General features: G+C 34.9%; 2 protein-coding genes across 2 annotated transcripts; both read left to right on the top strand.

The window, feature by feature from the left end:
* Window positions 1–1,342: 1,342 nt before the first annotated feature.
* On the top strand, window positions 1,343–5,778 carry CBG14747 (the record flags this gene model as incomplete). Its single annotated transcript, XM_045239764.1, has 10 exons — window positions 1,343–1,376; window positions 1,786–1,890; window positions 2,104–2,159; window positions 2,206–2,359; window positions 2,406–2,470; window positions 2,520–2,607; window positions 3,847–4,133; window positions 4,183–4,234; window positions 4,347–4,445; window positions 5,690–5,778. 10 exons carry the CDS (start codon window positions 1,343–1,345, stop codon window positions 5,776–5,778), a joined length of 1,029 nt encoding a protein of 342 aa, XP_045095507.1.
* Window positions 5,779–8,974: 3,196 nt separating this feature from the next.
* On the top strand, window positions 8,975–11,259 carry Cbr-tag-294 (the record flags this gene model as incomplete). Its single annotated transcript, XM_045239763.1, has 5 exons — window positions 8,975–9,138; window positions 9,655–9,759; window positions 9,808–10,656; window positions 11,060–11,134; window positions 11,181–11,259. The coding sequence occupies 5 exons, from the start codon at window positions 8,975–8,977 to the stop codon at window positions 11,257–11,259; spliced, it is 1,272 nt and encodes a 423-aa protein (XP_045095506.1).
* Window positions 11,260–19,598: the final 8,339 nt, after the last annotated feature.

Here is a 19,598-nt window from a genome sequence, read left to right as displayed (position 1 = left end):
TTTAAGCTAGGTACCAGTTTTTGAAATTGAGAATAGCATGGTTCTCAGTTTTTGGGATTGAAAACTGAATCATAAAAAAATTCGAATCGCCGTAAAACCTGTAATAGAACGGCACCCACACTGTAAAGTTTGAGCTCACTTATCTCGGTTCCTATAAGAGATATCAAAAATGTGTCCACTAATAAAATTTTTGACATATTATAATGAACAATGTATCAATTGGCAGCCTTTTCTTCTACAGGGATTGAGATAAACTGCCTCAAAATTCAAATTTAGAGGGCCCTACAGGTTTTACGGTTACAAAAAACATTTCAGGTGAATCTATGCGGAGATACAAATTGAAATTAACAAGAATTGAAGGAATGCTTTGGAATATATAAATTTCAAAAGTTGAGAAGTTTCGGAGTTTCAGAAATAGCGAGAGTATGTCGCTAGTCACATTTGAATAATAAACTAGAACTCCATTTTTTCGCAATCTTGCGAAATACTGACACCTGTTCGAATAACCTAATACGGACAGAGAACCCACTTGTGCACTTTCAATGTGAAGTTTTTATACTGTATTTTTTCCCAAAATGACGTTCTCAATAATACAACAAGTATACACAATTGATTTCCTATTTGCATGCGTAACCGGACTGAATCATCTCATCAGGTTTGTAACGGTATGTGTGCCCTTTTTCAAAATTGAAAACCGGAAATATTTTAAATTTCTCGATGGTTTTAGGTTATTTTGACAGTCGGACGATGTTAATCCGATTTAACTTATGTTCGTTCTCTTTGACTGGATAATATCATTTTCACCCCTTCAATATTGTACATCTCCTTGCTGATGATTTTTTGCCAGAATGGTTCTTTTCATAAAAGAACATTTAAAGACCGAGGGCATAAAAAGTTCATGTCAGGTCCGATGCCAATTATTTCTATAGTCAACGCAAAAAGAAAGAGCTCCCACTGCAACTTGACTGACGCTTTTATGTCTATTCATCCTTCTTTTTTTTCCATTCGTTGCCCTGGTAAAGCTCCGCGCGGCACAAAAATTGGTGGAGCCCGCGAGCGTCCCCTTCTCTTCTTTTTTTTCTCGGAGTATACTTTCTGTTGCTTGGCAAAGTGGTCCAAAACAATATTCCAGGAGGGCCCCGCATCTCTCGCGCGTGTGTATATTTTTCTTCTTTTTCCTTTCGCCACCGCATATGCTTTTTTTTTGCTCTTTGAAACTTTCACAGAGCCTCTATATTTGTATATGAGGAGAGAAGCACTTATGATAATATTTTCAGCTATATCAGTTTCTATTTCTTTCATAGAGTGATAAATTCAAAACAACAACACTTCTCAGCTCACGATGCCTAACGGTTACAGAAATCAGCCAATATCAGGTGAGTATAAAATTCAAAACTAGTGGAATAATTTTTGAGCAATAATGGTTTCGAACTGTTAAAAAAACAGTTGATAAATTTGAAAAGTTCAAAACAAGAAACATAATTAAATATCATCTAAACGTAACTATTTAAAAATTCGAGAAAACTCAATTTAAGAAATATTTTTAAGCAGTATTCAGTTCCTAGCAGCGCAACAACTGCTCATCTCAAATAATTTCAAATTTCAAAAATATACTTTAAAATCTGTTATATAATTAAATATAACTTTTTGGAAATATTATTTGATTAGAATTATTTGCAACCTCTTGAGAACTTAATCCCAATTTTTGAGAATCTAAAATCTAGTGCCAAAAAACTTGTTAAAAAATATATCTTCAAAAACGAACTAACCTCTTAATGACTCCAGGATTCACCGGATATATACCTGGCGCAAAATGGCAGGTCGGAAGTCGCTACGTTGCCGGCTCACGGGAAAACAGTGGATTCTCAAATAGGAATGCTTCGGTACCTGGTAAGAAAATAAGAGTATGTATGAGCATTGCCAAAAAATTAAAAAAAAAGGAAACGTATCATGTTTCATATTTGTGAATTGATTCCTTTTTTGAGCGGCTTCGGAAGAGGGGAATTTTTCACCGTTTGTAAATATGGCTCATGTTGGTTAGTGTGAAACCAGTGAGCGTAGTAAATTTTTTTTAAAAATTGAAGTTTGACTCTATTTTTTAAGAAGGCTCACAATATCAAACACCAAATGCGACGAATCAAAATTTTTCTGCTGAGAATGTAAGGATATATTTGGGTAAAAATAATCAAATGAGATTTTTTGCAGAGATCAATGGCAATGGGTGCAGGAGATGAACAAATGAGAAACTTTACGGAAATGACGAATGACGAACTTCGCGAAAGGCTAATGAAAATGCAAATGGATATGCAGAACCTTCAAATGGCAATGAGTATGCAGAACCAGCAACAACAACACTCTGGCAAACACCAAAGTTTTCGAAATGACGTGCTAAATTTTATTTTCAGGCGCTAACGGCGGAGATGGCTCCTCCAGGAATGCGGTTAATTTTGGAGACCCATCCGGACGAATGGTAATGAGAAATGAGATGGAGCTTTTCTATTCATTATATTCATTTTAAGGACAGAAGAACAGAATATGAAAATGGGCAAAGAGGTGGTGGTGGACAGCAGGAGCAACTGAAACAAAGAAGCAAGAGTATGCCAAGAAGTGAGTTGATGCGGAAACTGAAAAGTGTCACGGGCACCTTTTGTAATTATTGCCCCGAATTCTAGTTCCGTGTAGAGCTTCATCATCTTGGGAGAACAGAAAACAAATTGTTTTCTGTTATTAGGTTTATCACAAAAAAAGAGCCTGAGAATTGAAGCAATGACATAAAACCCGTATATATTAACAGAATGCAGGAAAACGAGAAGAAGAAAGAAAAACAAGCAATCTGCGTCATTCAAATTTAATTTCAGTTCTAGCTAATAACAGCTTTTTTCACCTGATTTCGACAAAACAAAACATTATGAGAGGCACTGTTCTTGAACAATGAGCTTGAATTTTAGAATGACATAGAAAAATTCAATTTTTTGGCAGATATAAAAATGAAAATTGCAGAATTGAAAGTGATGTCAATAATTAAAATAGTTTGCGACGTCATTTGGTGAGAGAATTACTGAATAAGAAGGCCACGTTCATCTAATTTCAATTTTTTGAGGACATATGTCCTTTTTAAAACTGAACGCAGTTAATTGATAATTGATTAATGAAGTTTGGAACAGAATTCAGAATTCCTACTTGAATATTTCCGGAGTTTTTAAAGGAATAATATCCCAATCGGTATTGTATATTCAAATTTCTTTTTCGTAATTAGAATTTTTCAGACTACAGTATGTTAAAGGCGCACGCAAAAAGTTTCTTCGTGGCTCTCGAATATGTTTTGCGGTTTTGAAACTAGTTTGTTAATTTTTCACCACTTTTGGTGATGGCACAGTGGGTATCTAATCAAAAATCTTCGAAAATTGGAATAATTACGAAAATTTGAAGTATTCAAAATTGTAATATTCGGAAACACGGCAATTTCAAAAATCGGAATATTCCGAAAATCCGAAATTTTGAAAATCGGATAATTTTGAAATTCCAAAATATTGAAAATCGAAGTATTCCAAATCAAAAATTTTAAAACTCGAAATTTTCAACATTTCCAAATTCCCCTAGATTTAGAGAAAACTTAAAAATTACACCGATTCTAGTTTTGTTAGTTATAATCGTCACTAAAAAGTTTTGTGACACAAAAAAACATCCCAAAAACCAAAGTAAGATGTTTGTAAACAACAACTCAAGAAATCGCCGGAAGATTAGTTCCGTAACTTTTAGATCCCTTGTTTTTTCTAGTCCGTCCAGCTAGCATATGTTACAAATCACTTCCTAACTTCTTGATTTCCTTAATTTTTTTTCTTTCAGAAATCGAAAACAATCCGTTTGATGGAATCGAAAGTGGATGGTGGAGTAAAGGAGAAGTGAAGAGGAATCAGGTTGGTACCACAGAAAGAAAGGCAACTGAAACGAATGCGTATTTGACGCTTCGCTTCTTCATTCTCTTTATTTTTTTTTCGAACAAAAAAGCTCAAGCTCGATATTTCAAGGAGCGGCGGGAAATTGCGAACGGCGGACAAATGGTGAGCGGCGGCAATTGGAACCAATGGCCGCCAAGTCGTCAGCGAGTTTCAAGAAGAATTGGAGCACTCGAGGTTAGACGAAAATGATTGGTCTCATTGTTGTTTTGTGCTATTTTTGCAGAAGGATGAGACGGAAGACATTCCAACAGCTGGGTATAGCGGGCACATTCAAGGTTAGAAATACTAAAGAAAAGAAGACACCAGATGTCTTGGGTCGTAAAAACTAACAGTAATCCTAATCAAACACTAATATAAAAATCTAAGATTCTAAATACGAATTTTCAGGACTTCGTCAACTTGGAGTTGGAAAACCATTCAACGTAGCAGCGAAGCAGGCTAAAAAAGAGTACATTGAACGGAGAAGAACGTACAGTGGTAGTCGAGGTAATTGGATTTACGGGGTTAAATAAATTTTAAAAAAACGAGAAAAGAGGCCTACAAAAAGACATCTGCGCAAGGTGTACGTGTCAAGGAAGTTGAGTGTTCTAGAGAAAAAACACAACCAGGCGGTTGAATAATAACAAAATAAGATTGTCTGCTGGAAAAAAAACGTGAGGATCATAACTTAATAAAAAAGATTTTAGAGAATGAAGATCGACCAAGTAGAGTAAAAGAAAAAAGAAAAAAGAAGGAAGAAGAATGGAAAATAAGAATGGTCTCTCTGAAAGTAGACCTCGAGAGAGGAAACCAGGAATTAAAGGGGAGTGTTCTGTGAAGGGTGTGTATTTTTTTTTTGGATGGTTGACTCTTGATGTGGGCCAGAAGTAATGTGAGTTTTCTAGAGAAAGGGGGGACTGGAACAATAAGAGCAATTAATCAAGTTACACTAGGATTCAAAGATGCATCGAATTCAAAATTGAGCGTCTATGAGTAAAGATAAACCGCGAATCAAATTGAATTTTGAATAATTGTCTCAGTGCTGCAAATGCAATAGATTTCGAAGACAATTAAAAAAAATAATATGATGCATGTTTGCTTGAAAATTAAATACAGCGAGTTTTCCCTAACAGAAGGCCACCCAAACCGTTAGCTTTGAGCTTAATTATTTCAATTCTTGTGAAAGATATCGAAAATGTGTCCACTTTCGAATTATCTGTCATATAATAATCAACAATTCATCCGCTGACAATTTTCTCATGTCTTTCACAGTAATTGAAATAAGTAAGATCAAAGTTGAAGGTTTTCGTAATTTTCTAAGAAGAAGTACTGTAGCACATGAATATAACAGGAATCCGTTTATTTAGAACCATTATTCAATAGAAAGAGCAAAGTGTCCATATAATAGTTGAATTATCACCGGCTTAACATTTTGTAAATTACAGTAACCCAATTAGGGCGTTTATCACAATGTTATACGATTCAAAGGTTTTTATTGGTCTGTTTATTTCCGAAAAATTCGGAAAGTTCCAAATTTTTAAGTGTTAAAGTTAAAATATACATATTTTCTCTAATAGAAGCCGACCAGATACGTGCGTTCCAAGCTAAATTATCTCGGTACCTTTGAGAGATATCAAAAAAATTGTTTTGAGATATCAAACAAATTTTAAGTGCAATAGGATTTTATACCAATTTCAATTTCCCTCCAACCCACTTCCGTCGTCTACTCACTGAAACACAACTCATTTCAGATGCTCTGAATGCTCGTGGTCGTGGTACACAATTCAGCGAGGAAGTGCTCTCCGCCAACCCGGTTAAGCTTCCCGACAATCGCTTCTGATCCCCGAAAACGTTTTCTCATGATCTTCATCCCCGAAATGCTCCCCAGATTTGTTCATCTGTTTTGCTTTTTATAGACTATTTATTTCCAATTCTCTTTTTTTTCTTGACTCATCCTTTGTCTTTTTTTAATTCTTGAAATCAGATCTCTAATTTTCTATTCTGCTCCTCTCCCTACTCCTCCCACTCCTATGGTCTCGGTCTTCTCTCATTTTCTCAGATCTTAAATTTCATTCTGCTCTTCCCTTTTTTGCCCTTGGTTCTTTATGTATTTTGGTAAAGTAGCATCTATCGATTTTTGGCTTTCAAAAAACTGTCACAAACTTGGGAAACAAATCTGAATAAATAATCCGAATAAACCGCGCTACGTCGACGACAAATGGTTTTGGCCGTCTATCGCTCCACTTGTCCATACTAGTTCCACTTCATTCTTCCCACTCTTTCTATTCAGATGCATTTAAACGTGTATCTCTTCTATGACGCATCTCAATTCACTAGAGAGGACTGACAAATGTTGAGAAGCAACTCTATGTACATGTATATCTTCAATTTTCGTCTTTCATAATTAAAACTACGGTTTTCTGAAATAGAAGTGAGCTCGATAAGCACAACAATTTTTTAGTTTTTGAAATAAGAGAAATAAAGCGTGAAAATTGTGTTCCGAAGCGGAAGTTACATTTTGGTGTTCAAAAGGTTAAAGTGAACCTATAAAAGTTTCCAGTTACCTTAGTAACAATTTTTGGAACCTTTTTTCTTTTTTGAAAAAAATTGTTTCTCTTGATTACTTAAATTTCATTTAATTATCTCTCTTTACCATTCTTCTTTACCATTGAGATTTTAATTCCGCTGGAACCAAAAAATTCAACACATGAATGTTTCATAGTTAGTGAGGCGTGTAGAACTCGCATAAATTATTTCTTTCCAATGGGAAGGTCGATTCACAAAAATATGTGTCGTATTTGGTTTGGATTGGTGTCTGTTGCTTTCGGAAATTTTGGAGGAATAAAAATTTATTTTTGAAGTTTAATCTGTTTCTCTCATGACTTCTCTCTCTAGGAAGTAAGTTTGTTCCAAGTTGTTTCTCCGTTTTATTTTCTATATGTTCAGTTCCGAGGATCTTCTTTTACATTCGTTTCGTCTACTCCTCTTCCTCTTTTTTCGTTTTCTCTTATTTTCTCTTGCCCGCCACTCACTTTCGTCTTCTCTCCCCAGCCGAACACCCCGAACGAACGCTCTCCCTCTCAGTCTTTGCCCCATTCATCCATTTTATAATTGTAATCACAAGTTTCCCTCATTGCCAATCCTCTTTCTTTTTTTCCTACGTTTTTTCCTCAGTTCTTATTTATTTCCATGTCTTCATCAATCCTCCAAACTTTCACCTTTCATCATGCCATCTGAAAGTCGTACATCGGCGAAATGTGTCAAGTCAAATCACAAAACACGAAGACATGGCGAATGTCAATGTCAAAACAAGGATTACTCGGCTCACTTTTTGCTGTTTTTTGGTTTTCTCTTCCAGGCAAGAAGGAGACGGAGAAAAGTGAAATAACATTGTGTTTTTCGTTCAATTGTTCTGTAAAAAAAGAGAAAAAAACTAATTCAATTGCTTCTTCAGTCTTCTAAGAATAGAAAAACCATTTTCTAACATTTCGCATTTTTAAATTTCAGAATCCATTCCTCGAGTTGTTCCCAAAAGGACAGAATTCAAAAGAAACGATTCAAGTTAATTTATGTATTTCGGAAGAATCGGCATTCGATATGTTTTGGTTTGGTTATCGAGCATAAACTTTCCAACTTTCCCGACAGAGACAAGAATTGACTGTTTATATTATGACGTCTTGTTTGATGTTCAATGAAATATCCGCCTCTGACTTTGCTTGGCTCATATATATTTGTTATTACATTTCATTTATCTGTATTTTCATTCATCAGCGCGAAACCCTATTCATCTTTCTTCTCTTTTCTCTCAAAAATCCATGAATCACATATAGGGTCCCCACGCACATTAGTTATTCAGTATCGTTTTTTTGTTGCCTATTCTTTTTCTCCCAAAAAAGGCAGATTTGTTTGCGACGTCCATTCGCAACAAATCTACGGTCAATGGTCCCGAGTAAACTCTCGAGTAGGGAAGGTCTCACCGTCGAGAGTGTGTATGAGACGAAGAGACGCAGCAAAAAAACTAGATGAGGAGAAATGTCCACTTACTGCGGAGAAGAGGGACGGACCCTCTCATCCTTCACAGGACCTTTGTGTCCGATTAGTGTTCATCTTTCTTACAGAAGTGCGCCCCATCGCACTGGTTTATAGCGCACGTCTCACACCTATCGGAATGCGATGTTTACATCACTGCACGCGCGACCGACCGACCCCCCACGCCCCTCCCCATCCGTCAGTTATTTCGCCCCGCGCTCGATCATCGCCATCGTCCTTCTCTCGGTTATATTTTTCCTCACACTGTTCGGGCTGCTTTCCCATTTCAATGAGTTTTGACCGCATTTTTCACTTCCAATTTCTTTTTCACCATCTCCACTTTTCCAATCCCCTCCCACTCACGTCCTCGTTTAGTCTGACCTGCGCAGAAGGGTCGCCGCCTTTTTTTTCGGGATGCTGTTGACCATGCTGTTCTACTTTTCGAAAAGTTACTTCCTTTCAAATGGCTTCTCGTTTTTTTCATCAATATGGGATTGCTTTCTCCTTTTCTGTCCCAGTTATTTCAAGGTCCCGCCCATTTTCGCTTTCATTACTAGTCTGAAAAATATCGAATGAAAGGGAACAAAATTTGTGATTCTTTTGTTCTCTTTGAACCAGATCAAGAGCAACACATCCGTCACAGATTCTAAAATCCACAATAAATTTGAGCTCTCCCCTTCCTTCCCTCTCACTCTTATTTTATTGCCTATTTTGTTTGCTTTCTCTTCTTTTTTTTTTCCTTTCGTAGTTTTTTTTCTTTTTTTCTTTCTTGTCTTCTGTTGCTTCTTCAACCGTCGTATGGGCCGTTTTTTGCTGCTCAACTTTGTCACATTTTTCAAGCAACATTTTTTTCTTTTTGTTCTTTCTCATTTTCTTCGTTTTTTTTCTTTCAATTCCAAACTACAACAACATTTATTTCATTTCTTGCAGAGTTAGTCTTCTGGCGGGCTCATCTTTCTCATTATTACTGCTTCGAGCCAATTGCTTTGTCTTCTTCTTCATTCTAAATGTCAGGTCGGAAGAGGACAAAAAGGAAAAACAGTGAAGAGGATTTTGATGTTGACGAAGGAGATGACGGGCTGGATATCGACGAAATTAATAGATGGGCCTGTCAATCATGCACATTTGTGAATCGAGCCGCCGCGTTTCGCTGTGCTGTTTGTGGAACGAGGTGAGTGATATTTTGTTTTTCACACGTTCTAAGAAACCTTCGGTCAAATCTTCTTATGCAGAGATTGAGAATTTTCAGAAACTCAAAACGACATCGACAAATTTTCACTTGTTTTATTTTTGTCCCATAACTCGTCTAGATATTTCCAATTATAGCATCAACTTTTTTTCTGCAACATTTTTCATCTGTCATGCGAGACCACTTATTTTTATTTTCTATATATATGACGACTATGTAGATGTGTGATTGATATTTAGTTCCGCTTCATGTTTTATGCATGGAAGGAAACCAGACCAGTGACCCAAAATCCAAGACCCAGTGTTTTCTTTTAAAATCAATGTTCCTTTAGCTTGACCACTATATACTATGTGTGTCTGTGAGTGTGCAAAGGTAGAGAAATAGAATAAAGCAACCAAGGTGATTGAGCAAATAATATAGGAAATAGGAGTGGTATAGCAAAGTGTGGGCGTTCATAATAAATCAATATAGTTTGTAAATGAGCAATGAATTTTGCAGAAAAGGAACTTCTACACGACGGTCACGCGCCGATGATAATGTCGTTGAAATGCAAAAGTCGATCACCGATATGGTACAAAAACAAGTGGAAAAGGAAAAATCATTGTGGGTTGATTTCATCTCAAGATTCACTATCTAACTATTCATCTTCAGAAAGCGAAAAGAGCGATCAATGTTGAAATCTTCTGTACCACGCGAGACAAGCGAAGTATCGACATCCGCTGAAATAAAAACGGAAGAACTGGATCTGAATTCAGAGATTTTAAAAATCCCCATACCCGAGCCATCGGAAATTTATAAAACATTTCTGGAATCTGTGCCTCGTTCAGAGTCCTTAGCTAATGTAAAAATGGAAATTCAAGATACTCCGTCAGGCCCGGAAGAAACTAAAAAGAAAAAAGAAATTGCTAAAGAGACGTCTTCAAGAGACTCAACTCCAAGCGTCAATGGAGCAACAAATGTAAATGAAATGGCTTTTGTAAAGCCTACGGTTACAACACCGACAAAAACAAATATCCAAGTATCAACTCCTCAGCCCCAAAAAATTGAAATTCAAGAAAACCCAGTCCAATTGCCGCCACAACTGCAACCACATCAACTTCCCCTCCAACTTCCAGTTTCTGCACCTATTCCCAATTTCCATATCGGCGCTGAAATGAAAATTCCACAACCTCCAGCTCCCCATCCCAGCTGGAATACTATACCTGCAATTGTTCCACCACCTCAAACAATGGCTTCAGTGGAAGCAGGGCTACTTCAGGAATTTCCAGAAAGAATATTGAAAAATCTGAATCAATCAGCAGTTTTTGATCAGAGTATTGGGAATTCTCAAAAGAGTGGAACTAATTCTGAGCCAGCAGCTGTTGTTATTCCGAACGGCTGGGATCGAGAGAAAATAATTAAGGAGTTGGCTTCTTCACTGGGACCAAATCATACAATGAGTCCCACAACTTCAAGGCAGTCATCAGAAACTGATTCTTCTTCATCGGATGGGAATAGAAGGTAATTTCAGTTATATAACATTTGAAAGACTTAAAAAACCGTAAATCAAGTTTAGAAAAGCTCCCACGCTGACAAGTTGAAGCTAGTTTTTTTCGGTTACGGTTCAAGACAAAGACATGAATACTTTATCAGCTGATGAAATGTTGATCATAATATTACATTTTTTTTAATCTGCTGTCACATTTTTGATATATTTGTCAGGAACCGAAAAAAATAAGTTCCGATTTGTCAGCGTGAAGGTCCTTACTATTACAGGTTTTACGGTTTACATTTTTTCTATTATTAGATGTTCAAAATTCAAACAAACTGAACATTTTTTTTCAGTAAAACAACCATATCTTTTAAAAGTCATTCCTCATGTTCCGGAAACATATATCCGATCACTAATCATTAACATTTTCAGCTTTGAAACACCACTTATTGATGTTTCTCCATCCGTTTCGAAGTGCTGCCAAATTCCAGATTATATGATTCATCGGTAAGAATTTCAGATCTATTATCTTATAAACCAGCGTTTTTTTCAGAGACACCCCTCAAAAAATTGTCATCGTTGCAAACGGATTTCCCGCCTACTTTGAAGAATTTCCTCGACGGATACACTAACTCATTAACGGGTAGACAAAATCAACTTGTTTAACAACAAAACCATAACTATATTAGAAAAAACTTCATAATCATCTCATTTGTAGCATGGTGATTCTAATTAATCACTAAAATTGCTCTTTAATCTGTACATTTTTTCCAACAAAAAAGAAATCCTACAGTGCCTTCATCAGATTTCTGATTTCCTACTTTCACCTTCAACACTTTCCGGTCACATCATCTCCGTTCTATTTCTAGTTCTCTAAACTGTCATAAATGTTCTGTTCAGTGTTATTCTGTTCTCGATGTTCTACTTTATTGCATGATCGGAAGAGTGAATCTTCCGGTCAGATCTCTGAATTACATAGCTTTCAAGTCATAATTCTATTGTATTCCGTTTTTGTGAATAAAATATTAACGTCAGCATTTCGCGAGAAAGTTATTTCGGCAAAGTCTGAATTTTTCATTCCCAGAATTCCCAGAGTTCATCAAAATATGCTTATGGTTCTGCAAAAAACCGAAGTTACATCCTATCAGTAAAAACCAACGAGTAGCACGTCTGTCAAAATTTGAGTCGCAGCCAGTGGAGAATTTTATATTGGAATCCATGCTTAGTACTTTGGTGACAAGTAATTGACATGATGGCGAATATCTTTTGTATTGATTTCGTCAACTTTCTTTTCTAACTAAACTCAATTTTTCATCGAAAAAACCATTATTTTTTAGCCGACCTTTTTTTTTTTTTTGGTTAATTTCATTATTATTTGTTATAAACTTCAAACTGGTTACAGTGTAACTTAAAACAATGTTCTCTAATACAAATTGCAAGTATGGATAGAGCTTCAAGTACTGTGTCCAAAAATGAGATATTTTCATTCAATAGTTTTTTGAGAAAATTCTGTTCAAAAGTCAATTTGACCCTGTAAATCGGAAAATCACTTAATATCAAGAATTACAACTTACGACACCATAAACATTGTTCTGTTCTCTGAAACATTAATTTTTAGACTTCTGTGGTTTGTTGCATCTGTGAACAATAAGAACCACAGTATAAAACATTCTTCTATCAATTATTCAAACCTGTGCTACATATCTAACGTTTGCACATGAGATTCATTAATGTTTTGTTTTGCACCCGCACATCCGCCCAAATCCAGGAACTAAGTATCCGGTTTCTTTATTTATAGTTGTGTGATTCTCTCTTCGAACTTCTAGACGTCCTTGCTTATTCACATCAAGGCGTTTTAACTGATAATGTAAAACTTATATCATCGAATCTTTTTTTTCACACCTTCTGGAATATTCCAGTTAAACACGTCGGAGTTGTTTGAACTTTTTTAAAATGATGGAATGCTTCAAGTTTTTCAAAAATAATTTCAAATAAAGTTTTAGCTAATTGTAGTCTAAGCAACTTCTACAGAAAATTATTCTTAAATCTCAACGAAATGTTAAAAAAAATTATTTTTCCATATTATCGTTTCCCACGTTCTAATTATTTCAACCATTATGAAAATGAATCATATTGTCTCGCCAGACAGAAATATTTCATCATATTTGATTGAGCGAAATGTGTTCCGAATGATGAACCCAGATATTTGTTTGCCTCCTTGATACTGGTTTATTGCTCCAGACTCTAAAAATATTTGTTTTTGATTTTTCCGTCTTCCAAATTCTCCGTTCATTTCTGCTGCATCGGGACAACGATCAAAAATTTTGAATCGCCTGGTTTTTATAGAGAAAAATAGTGCATTACTTCCGTGATTCCTAATTAGCTGGTATCATAGAGATTGTTTGTCTGGATCTTTGCAAAATTTGTTTCCTTTTGTACACAGTTTTATGTTTTAGGGTTTCGAGACAGACTAATAGCAAAAAATTCATAACTCCAATCATTATTTTGTTTCTAATTTTCAGCTATTTTGAAATCGCCCAAAATCGATGCTTTCTTCAACTTCAGAAATATTCCGAAATCATTTTTTGGAATATCGGAATGCCCGTAATTTTAAAAACTGACGCCAAGTTTTTGCTATACGCCTACAAATGTTCCGCTTTTTTTATATTTGCAAAACGGCAAACGGGCCATTTAGGGGTACAAAATCTATAATTCGGAGGTACAAAATCCGTATTTTTTCAGGTGTTTTGCACCTCCGAATTGAGCATTTTGTACCCCTAAATTTTCTTGTACACCAATGACCTCAAAATTGTTGTACCCTCCGAGTTATTTGCCTTATAGACAAGGCACAAGTTTTATCTTATCTGACTCAGTTGGTCTGAAAATATTGATTCCAAAAGAAACTATAGCAATGTCAGCGAAAGCCTGGCAAAGGCCGATTGCAAGTATGTTTTTTTAAGTTCCAAATGTTCATTTCTGAAATTTCGATAGTTGTTTTTTGATTCGACATAATTTTGAAAAATCATTAATTTTTCATATATTCTGGAATTCTGTTCCAGGTTGAATACATTCAATTCAGGGAAGCTTCGAAATACATCGTAAACGCTCTGGTTAAATGTCCCCACTTTGATCGCATGTACCTAATTTTCCGTGAAAGATATCAAAAATGATTAATTGACAAGATGTTCATCATATCATCAAAAATATTTTATCACTTGACCACTTTTTGATATCTTTCACAGGAACCGAGATAAATTAGGCTCGACATCAAAATTTACTGTTTATTCTATCAGTGCGTTCAGGGCAATTGCAACGTTTTCAACTTATTCAAATCATATCTGAATTTCTGATAGCAATAATTTTTTCTGACAACCATTGAAACATTATGCACCCCTATTCCAAAAATGTTACCCCTACCCAACAAAAAAGTTGTTTCGTAGATCTGTCATTCAACATGAATAATATACAATCATACGAATGCACTTCCACCCTCCACAACCTTTGTTCCAGCGACTACAACGCAGATAAAAATGTTTAATTTTTTTCCCGAACTGAATCAAATATTCATGAACTCGACCAGTCTCTCGTCGGGTAGCACATTCGGAATTACAGACTATAGCGAGAGATACACATTTCAACTTATGAGGTCGTCGTTTTTTGTAATGTAAAGACGATTCTCGTTGTTCTTTCATTGTTTTCTTGAAGTTTCCTTTTCTCCGAAATCCGATTTCACGTCATTGCACTCATTTTACGCGTATTTTGTTGTTTTGATTCTTCTTTCATCCCATCTTTCTTGCGTACCCTTCTTAATGAAATAGAGCTCTTTTTCGGTTGGTGAACGTGCCGATTTTTATGTCAATTTATCGTCATTTGAATCTCACTGGAGAAAATGTTCTCGTTAAATAGTGTGAGTGATGTTGGATGAGCAAGGAGGAGCACAAGCAATGTCCTCCGATTCGGAAATGGCAAATCACTAACACGATTAGATTCGATAATCTGCACAATTCTTATTCCCCTATTTCCTTTTTTTCTTAGCTTGTCCACTGAAAAAAAAATTTTGATTCGCTAGCGATTTTCGAAAGACAAAAAAGTGTCCTGAGAATTCTGAATGTCTAAAAGTTATTGCTTTCAATTTCTGGTTAGTTATTTCAATTGAACACATTCATTTTGAGGGTCCATAATTATTTCATCGGACCGTAAAAAAACATGAGGAGCCCAAGTGGCACAAATTTCAGCCCAAGTTTTATTTCTTGTTGCTAATATATATGTTATTCATCTTTTTGTTTTTTTTTCTTACTTTCTTATTCTGACCCTTAATAAGCCAAATTTAACAAGTTGAGTCACGAAAGTTGGTTCTATTGGACCAATTTTCAAAACTCGCTTTGAACCTTCTTGGTTTATTCACAGTATCCACATGATCGTTTATCTTCCTTCTCGTGTGACAAATTACCTTTGCCCATTTTTTCCAAATTTGGAATTCCAAAGGGAAAGTAATAAAAAAGTTGGCGTCATGTTGTTCCTCAATTTCATTTCCTGGTTTTTGAAGAGGAGGAAACATTGCAACAGTATCCGGTTTTCCTAGAAAAATACGCATTTTGTAAGATCAAGAGTTCAATTTGAGATTTGTGTAAATTGGAATGTATGTTGTTAGGATTGGCTCTTCATTTCCTGTTTAGTTTTCAGTAATCTTTCGAAATTCTGTTCAATACTTTTTCTATACCTTAAAGCAATGCAAAAAGTTTAGCATGGTTCAAATCAGTGGATTTCTGATGTTACCATTTCTGAAAAATGCAAAAGTCGAAACACAATTGGCATTATTGAATAACACTCACACATTGTGAGTTATAGAAATTCAACAATAGTCGTTCTTTTCTAAAAATTCCCACTCTCTAAAAATGTACAGTTCAAATTTGTACAACTGACCAGTCGAAGGCTCCAACCAAACTCAATTTTCTTCTTTTCTGTCCATCTCTGATACAAAAAACAAAAGTTCATGGGCATCAAATCTAATGAGACATGACGAGAAGAAAAAAAGAGAAGAGGCTCACACTACACTCCGAATGTATCTATATTTGATTTCTGACACTTTCCCCTTTCTCGATGAAGCCGTACATCGCTTTGCTCTTGTTTTTTGTGTATGTTTTCATCGGTTTGCTTGTTCTTCGACATATATCGGTGTTATTAAATTTCAGAGTGGAAGCTGACTTTCTCTTACTTATTATTAGCATTAGGCTAGTTCTCATTTTATGAATTTTAATTTTCCTAATTGATACAATGGTTTGTGATTCAGTTAGAATAGGCTGTGGAAGGTCCCAAAAAACTGATTACTCTTAATTTGGCCAGAAAAATATTGTTAACAAAAAATAAAAAAACAGATCTATACAATTATTATCACCTTGTTTATGAATTCTAAAAAAGTCTCAAAAATGAATATTCACCGAAAAACATGTAATACAGTGCGTTCAAAATCTTTACGACCTCCCCCCTCCCCTCTTTTTTTTACGATTCTGACAAACTGGTAGTAAATATCAAAATGTTGTAAATTTATGGTGTTAGCTCTAGCACACCGCCCACAACACACTTTTTCAGCCGTTCAATATTTTTAGGAACAACTGAAATTTTTGACGTATTTTCTCTTTTTGATCTAAAAATGACCGAAGTTGTCATATGTGATCTTGGTTTCTCTATTTTCAAGTTGTTTTTGAATTTTGCTGAAAATTTATTCATAATTTGCTTGTGGCGACCTAAATTTTATCTATATTAGCAGAAGTTTCCTAATTAACCATCCAATTTTCTGAGCCTCATTTCCTCACCACTATATTTTTATAAACTCTGAATGAAATAAATTACAAAATTACAAAAGTAGAATCAAGGACAAATCAAAAGAATGTCCAAATATTTTAAACGTTAAATCTTTATATCGAATTTTGAAAAAAAAAGATCTAGAACTGAGGCCGTATTCATGAACATTTACCTAGGGAAATGCATTTACCAAGGAAAATATTTACCAAAGGAAAATATTACGTTTACTTTTTAAAATTTCTAATGGGAATATCGATTTACACATTGGAAAATAACGTGACTGGTATTCATGAAAAATAATTTTCCTTTTGGTAAATGATTTACTCAATTGATTTTATTTACCAACATCGGGGGTAGGGAAATGATATTCACCTTACTATTTTCATAAACTCAATACATTAAAATTGAAGTTTTAAAACTAAAACTTTGAATTTTGATGAAACTGAGAATAATATGAAGAAATATAATATGTTCAAATGAAAATAATGAGAAAAAAAACAGAAAAATTGCATACCCCAAAAAATAATTTCTATAATTAACGAAATTCAAAAATTAGTCTTTTTCTGAGAACTTCTAGACCGTTTTTAATTAAATTTTTTAAGTTTGACCAACATTAAATAATCTCAACTTTTTATTTTTCTGGACGATATCTAGAGGTGGTCTATAACTGACTTTCACTGAGTCAATGCAACTATTCTTTATCGTTTCCAAAGAGAAGGGATGCTAATAGGCAATAAAAAAAGTGAATTGCTAAATTGAGTTCTAGCTATGTCCAAGATTCAAATATTTCTTTTTGACAGGGATCTAAGTTCTAGTTTTCGTTATATCTGTCATAATTGTGTTAATAACTGATGAAAAACACAGAATCATTCTTGTTTCCTCACATATTACAAGAGTAAATATTTACTTAGAGCAAATCTTTTTGTGAATACGGTAAATCCATTTTCTTTTAAATCGATTTACAGGTGTAAATATTTACCCAAAATTATCATTGAAAAATCAGACCTCACGAAAAATAGAAGTGCTCCCTCTATTGGAAGGGCCCCTCTATTTGAAGTACCCCCTTTAATTGAAGTGCCCCTTTGACTACCTCTTTTGATTTTCAGCCGTTTTTTCCGTTGTTTTGATTGAATTACTGTCTGATTTTGAAAAATACTGACCCCTGAAAATTTAAATGCCGTTGCTCTAATACAGATGTTTTTCTCGTTCGAGCAATTTTCGCAATCAAGCTTGGAGTTTTCAATTTTAAAAGTTCTAGAAATTCTAGCGATCGGAATGGTACCAAGAAAACTGAATTTTAATCAGAATAACCCACCAAATTCAAAGAAATTAATTTCTTTTGGTACAATGGCGGATTCAAGGACGAGGCCTCGTAAATCGACACGAACGACGCCCGCAAAATTTTCAGGTGCCAGTTTTTTAAATTTGACAATTTGACAAAAAATAAAAGGGCCGGCCCTTCTAATAAAGGTTTTACGGTATGCTAAACCTTGCTCAACTCCTTTTTACTCGCCTATTTTTGTGGTCTTGAACTTTTTGATTATGGCTAACCCAGTTTTCAGTTGATTCCGCATCCGTTGTGTTTTCATCCTTGAAAAGCATCATCAACTTTGAGAAAATCTCCACGTCTGTTTATCTGACACCTACATTCATTTCCGATTCTTCTTTTCATCATTATTTTTCTATTTTTCCAGTCATTTCCCTTTCAGTTTTCTGTACAAAAACATCATTGAGTCCCGTAAACACATTTCATTTTTTGGGAGGAATAGGAAAGAGATGAACACGCCATTGTTCAACGGTGTCCGAATTGAATGTCCAATTTTTTTTGGAGAAAGGGAGCTTTTTAAAATTTTTGGACCCATTTTGTGCGATTAGGCACATGAAAGCTTCCAAAATTAAAAAAAAGAGAGACAAAAAAGTCATTTGGTAGTTTTATTTTACTCGGTTAATCCAACATTACTCATTTATTCATCAGAGTCGGAGCCCAGTGTCAGTCTGACCTTCAGTTTTTTGCCGGTTTCATGTCAAACAAAATATATATATATATATATAGAAATCGAACGAGAGAATGGGATGAGGTTACTGATCCGAAACAAAACACATCATGCATTTGATCAATTCTTTGTGAGACTTAAAGACAGAGATGATGCGCTTTGCCGCTCTTTTGGTTTACTTCAGACTTCAACCTCTCGACGTTTGGCTTATTCCTTAAGGATGGAATTTTTTGAGTGTTTTTGAGTGTTTTTGTCTATTTTTCTTTTTGTTAGGTCATAGATAAAATCCTGAGAAAAACTCTGTGCCGTTTATTGATCCGTAAAAGATTTGCGTTCGGAATTAAAATGGCTTCAAGCTTGTTTTTTTCATGAATTTTTTTCTCGAAAAAAATCCGTATTTCCAAAACACCTCTTTATCCGAGAACCGGATTTTGGCTTCATTTTTTGAATCAGAAAGTATCCTTATTCAATAAAAAAACGTATTCTCTCTTATAATTCCACCATAGAGTTTCATTTTAAGATCGATTACCTCAAGTTCTGTAAGAGATATCAAAAAGTTGTAAGCTATGAAATTGTTAAGAACAGTATGAAAAATGTTTTATCAGTTGACAAGTTTTTTGTAGTTTTGTTAGGAACCGGGATAATTGAGCTCAAAGTGAACGTAGAAGGTGAGCTTCGATCAGAGCATTAACGGTAATGCTATTTTTCTTGGAAAAAAGAGAACGCAATTCGGAATTTTGAAAATTCCATGAACTTTGATTTTTCGAAAAGTAATTCCGACCGGGATGCACTTTTTGGAATGAAAATCCAAGCGAAATGATTCCGAAGCATTTTTGGAAATAGAGCTTTTCGGACTACGGTATGTCAAAGTGGACACGAAAAGTTTCCTTGAAGGGTCGTATATGAACTTTTTTTTTGAAATCTAGTTTTTTGAAAACCAAGTTTCGCGTTTTTGTGATGAGAAAACGGAATTTCTACTTAAAATTCGGAAACTTCCGATGTTCCAAAATTTTTATAATCGAAGAATTTCAAGATTTCGAAAAAATCATGAATCAGATTCATCCGAATTCTAAAATCACAGATTTTTTTAAAAATCCAGATATTCCAAACTTCCAATGTTTCGAAATTCGAAGTTTTAGACATTCCGAAAAGTTCCGAACAGACCATCTCTTTTA

This window comes from Caenorhabditis briggsae, assembly GCF_000004555.2.
Source record: "Caenorhabditis briggsae complete genome, chrX, whole genome shotgun sequence".
Lineage (NCBI taxonomy): Eukaryota > Metazoa > Nematoda > Chromadorea > Rhabditida > Rhabditidae > Caenorhabditis > Caenorhabditis briggsae.
The sequence above is the reverse complement of the archived record's forward strand: the minus strand, read 5'-3'. Positions and strand labels throughout refer to the sequence as shown.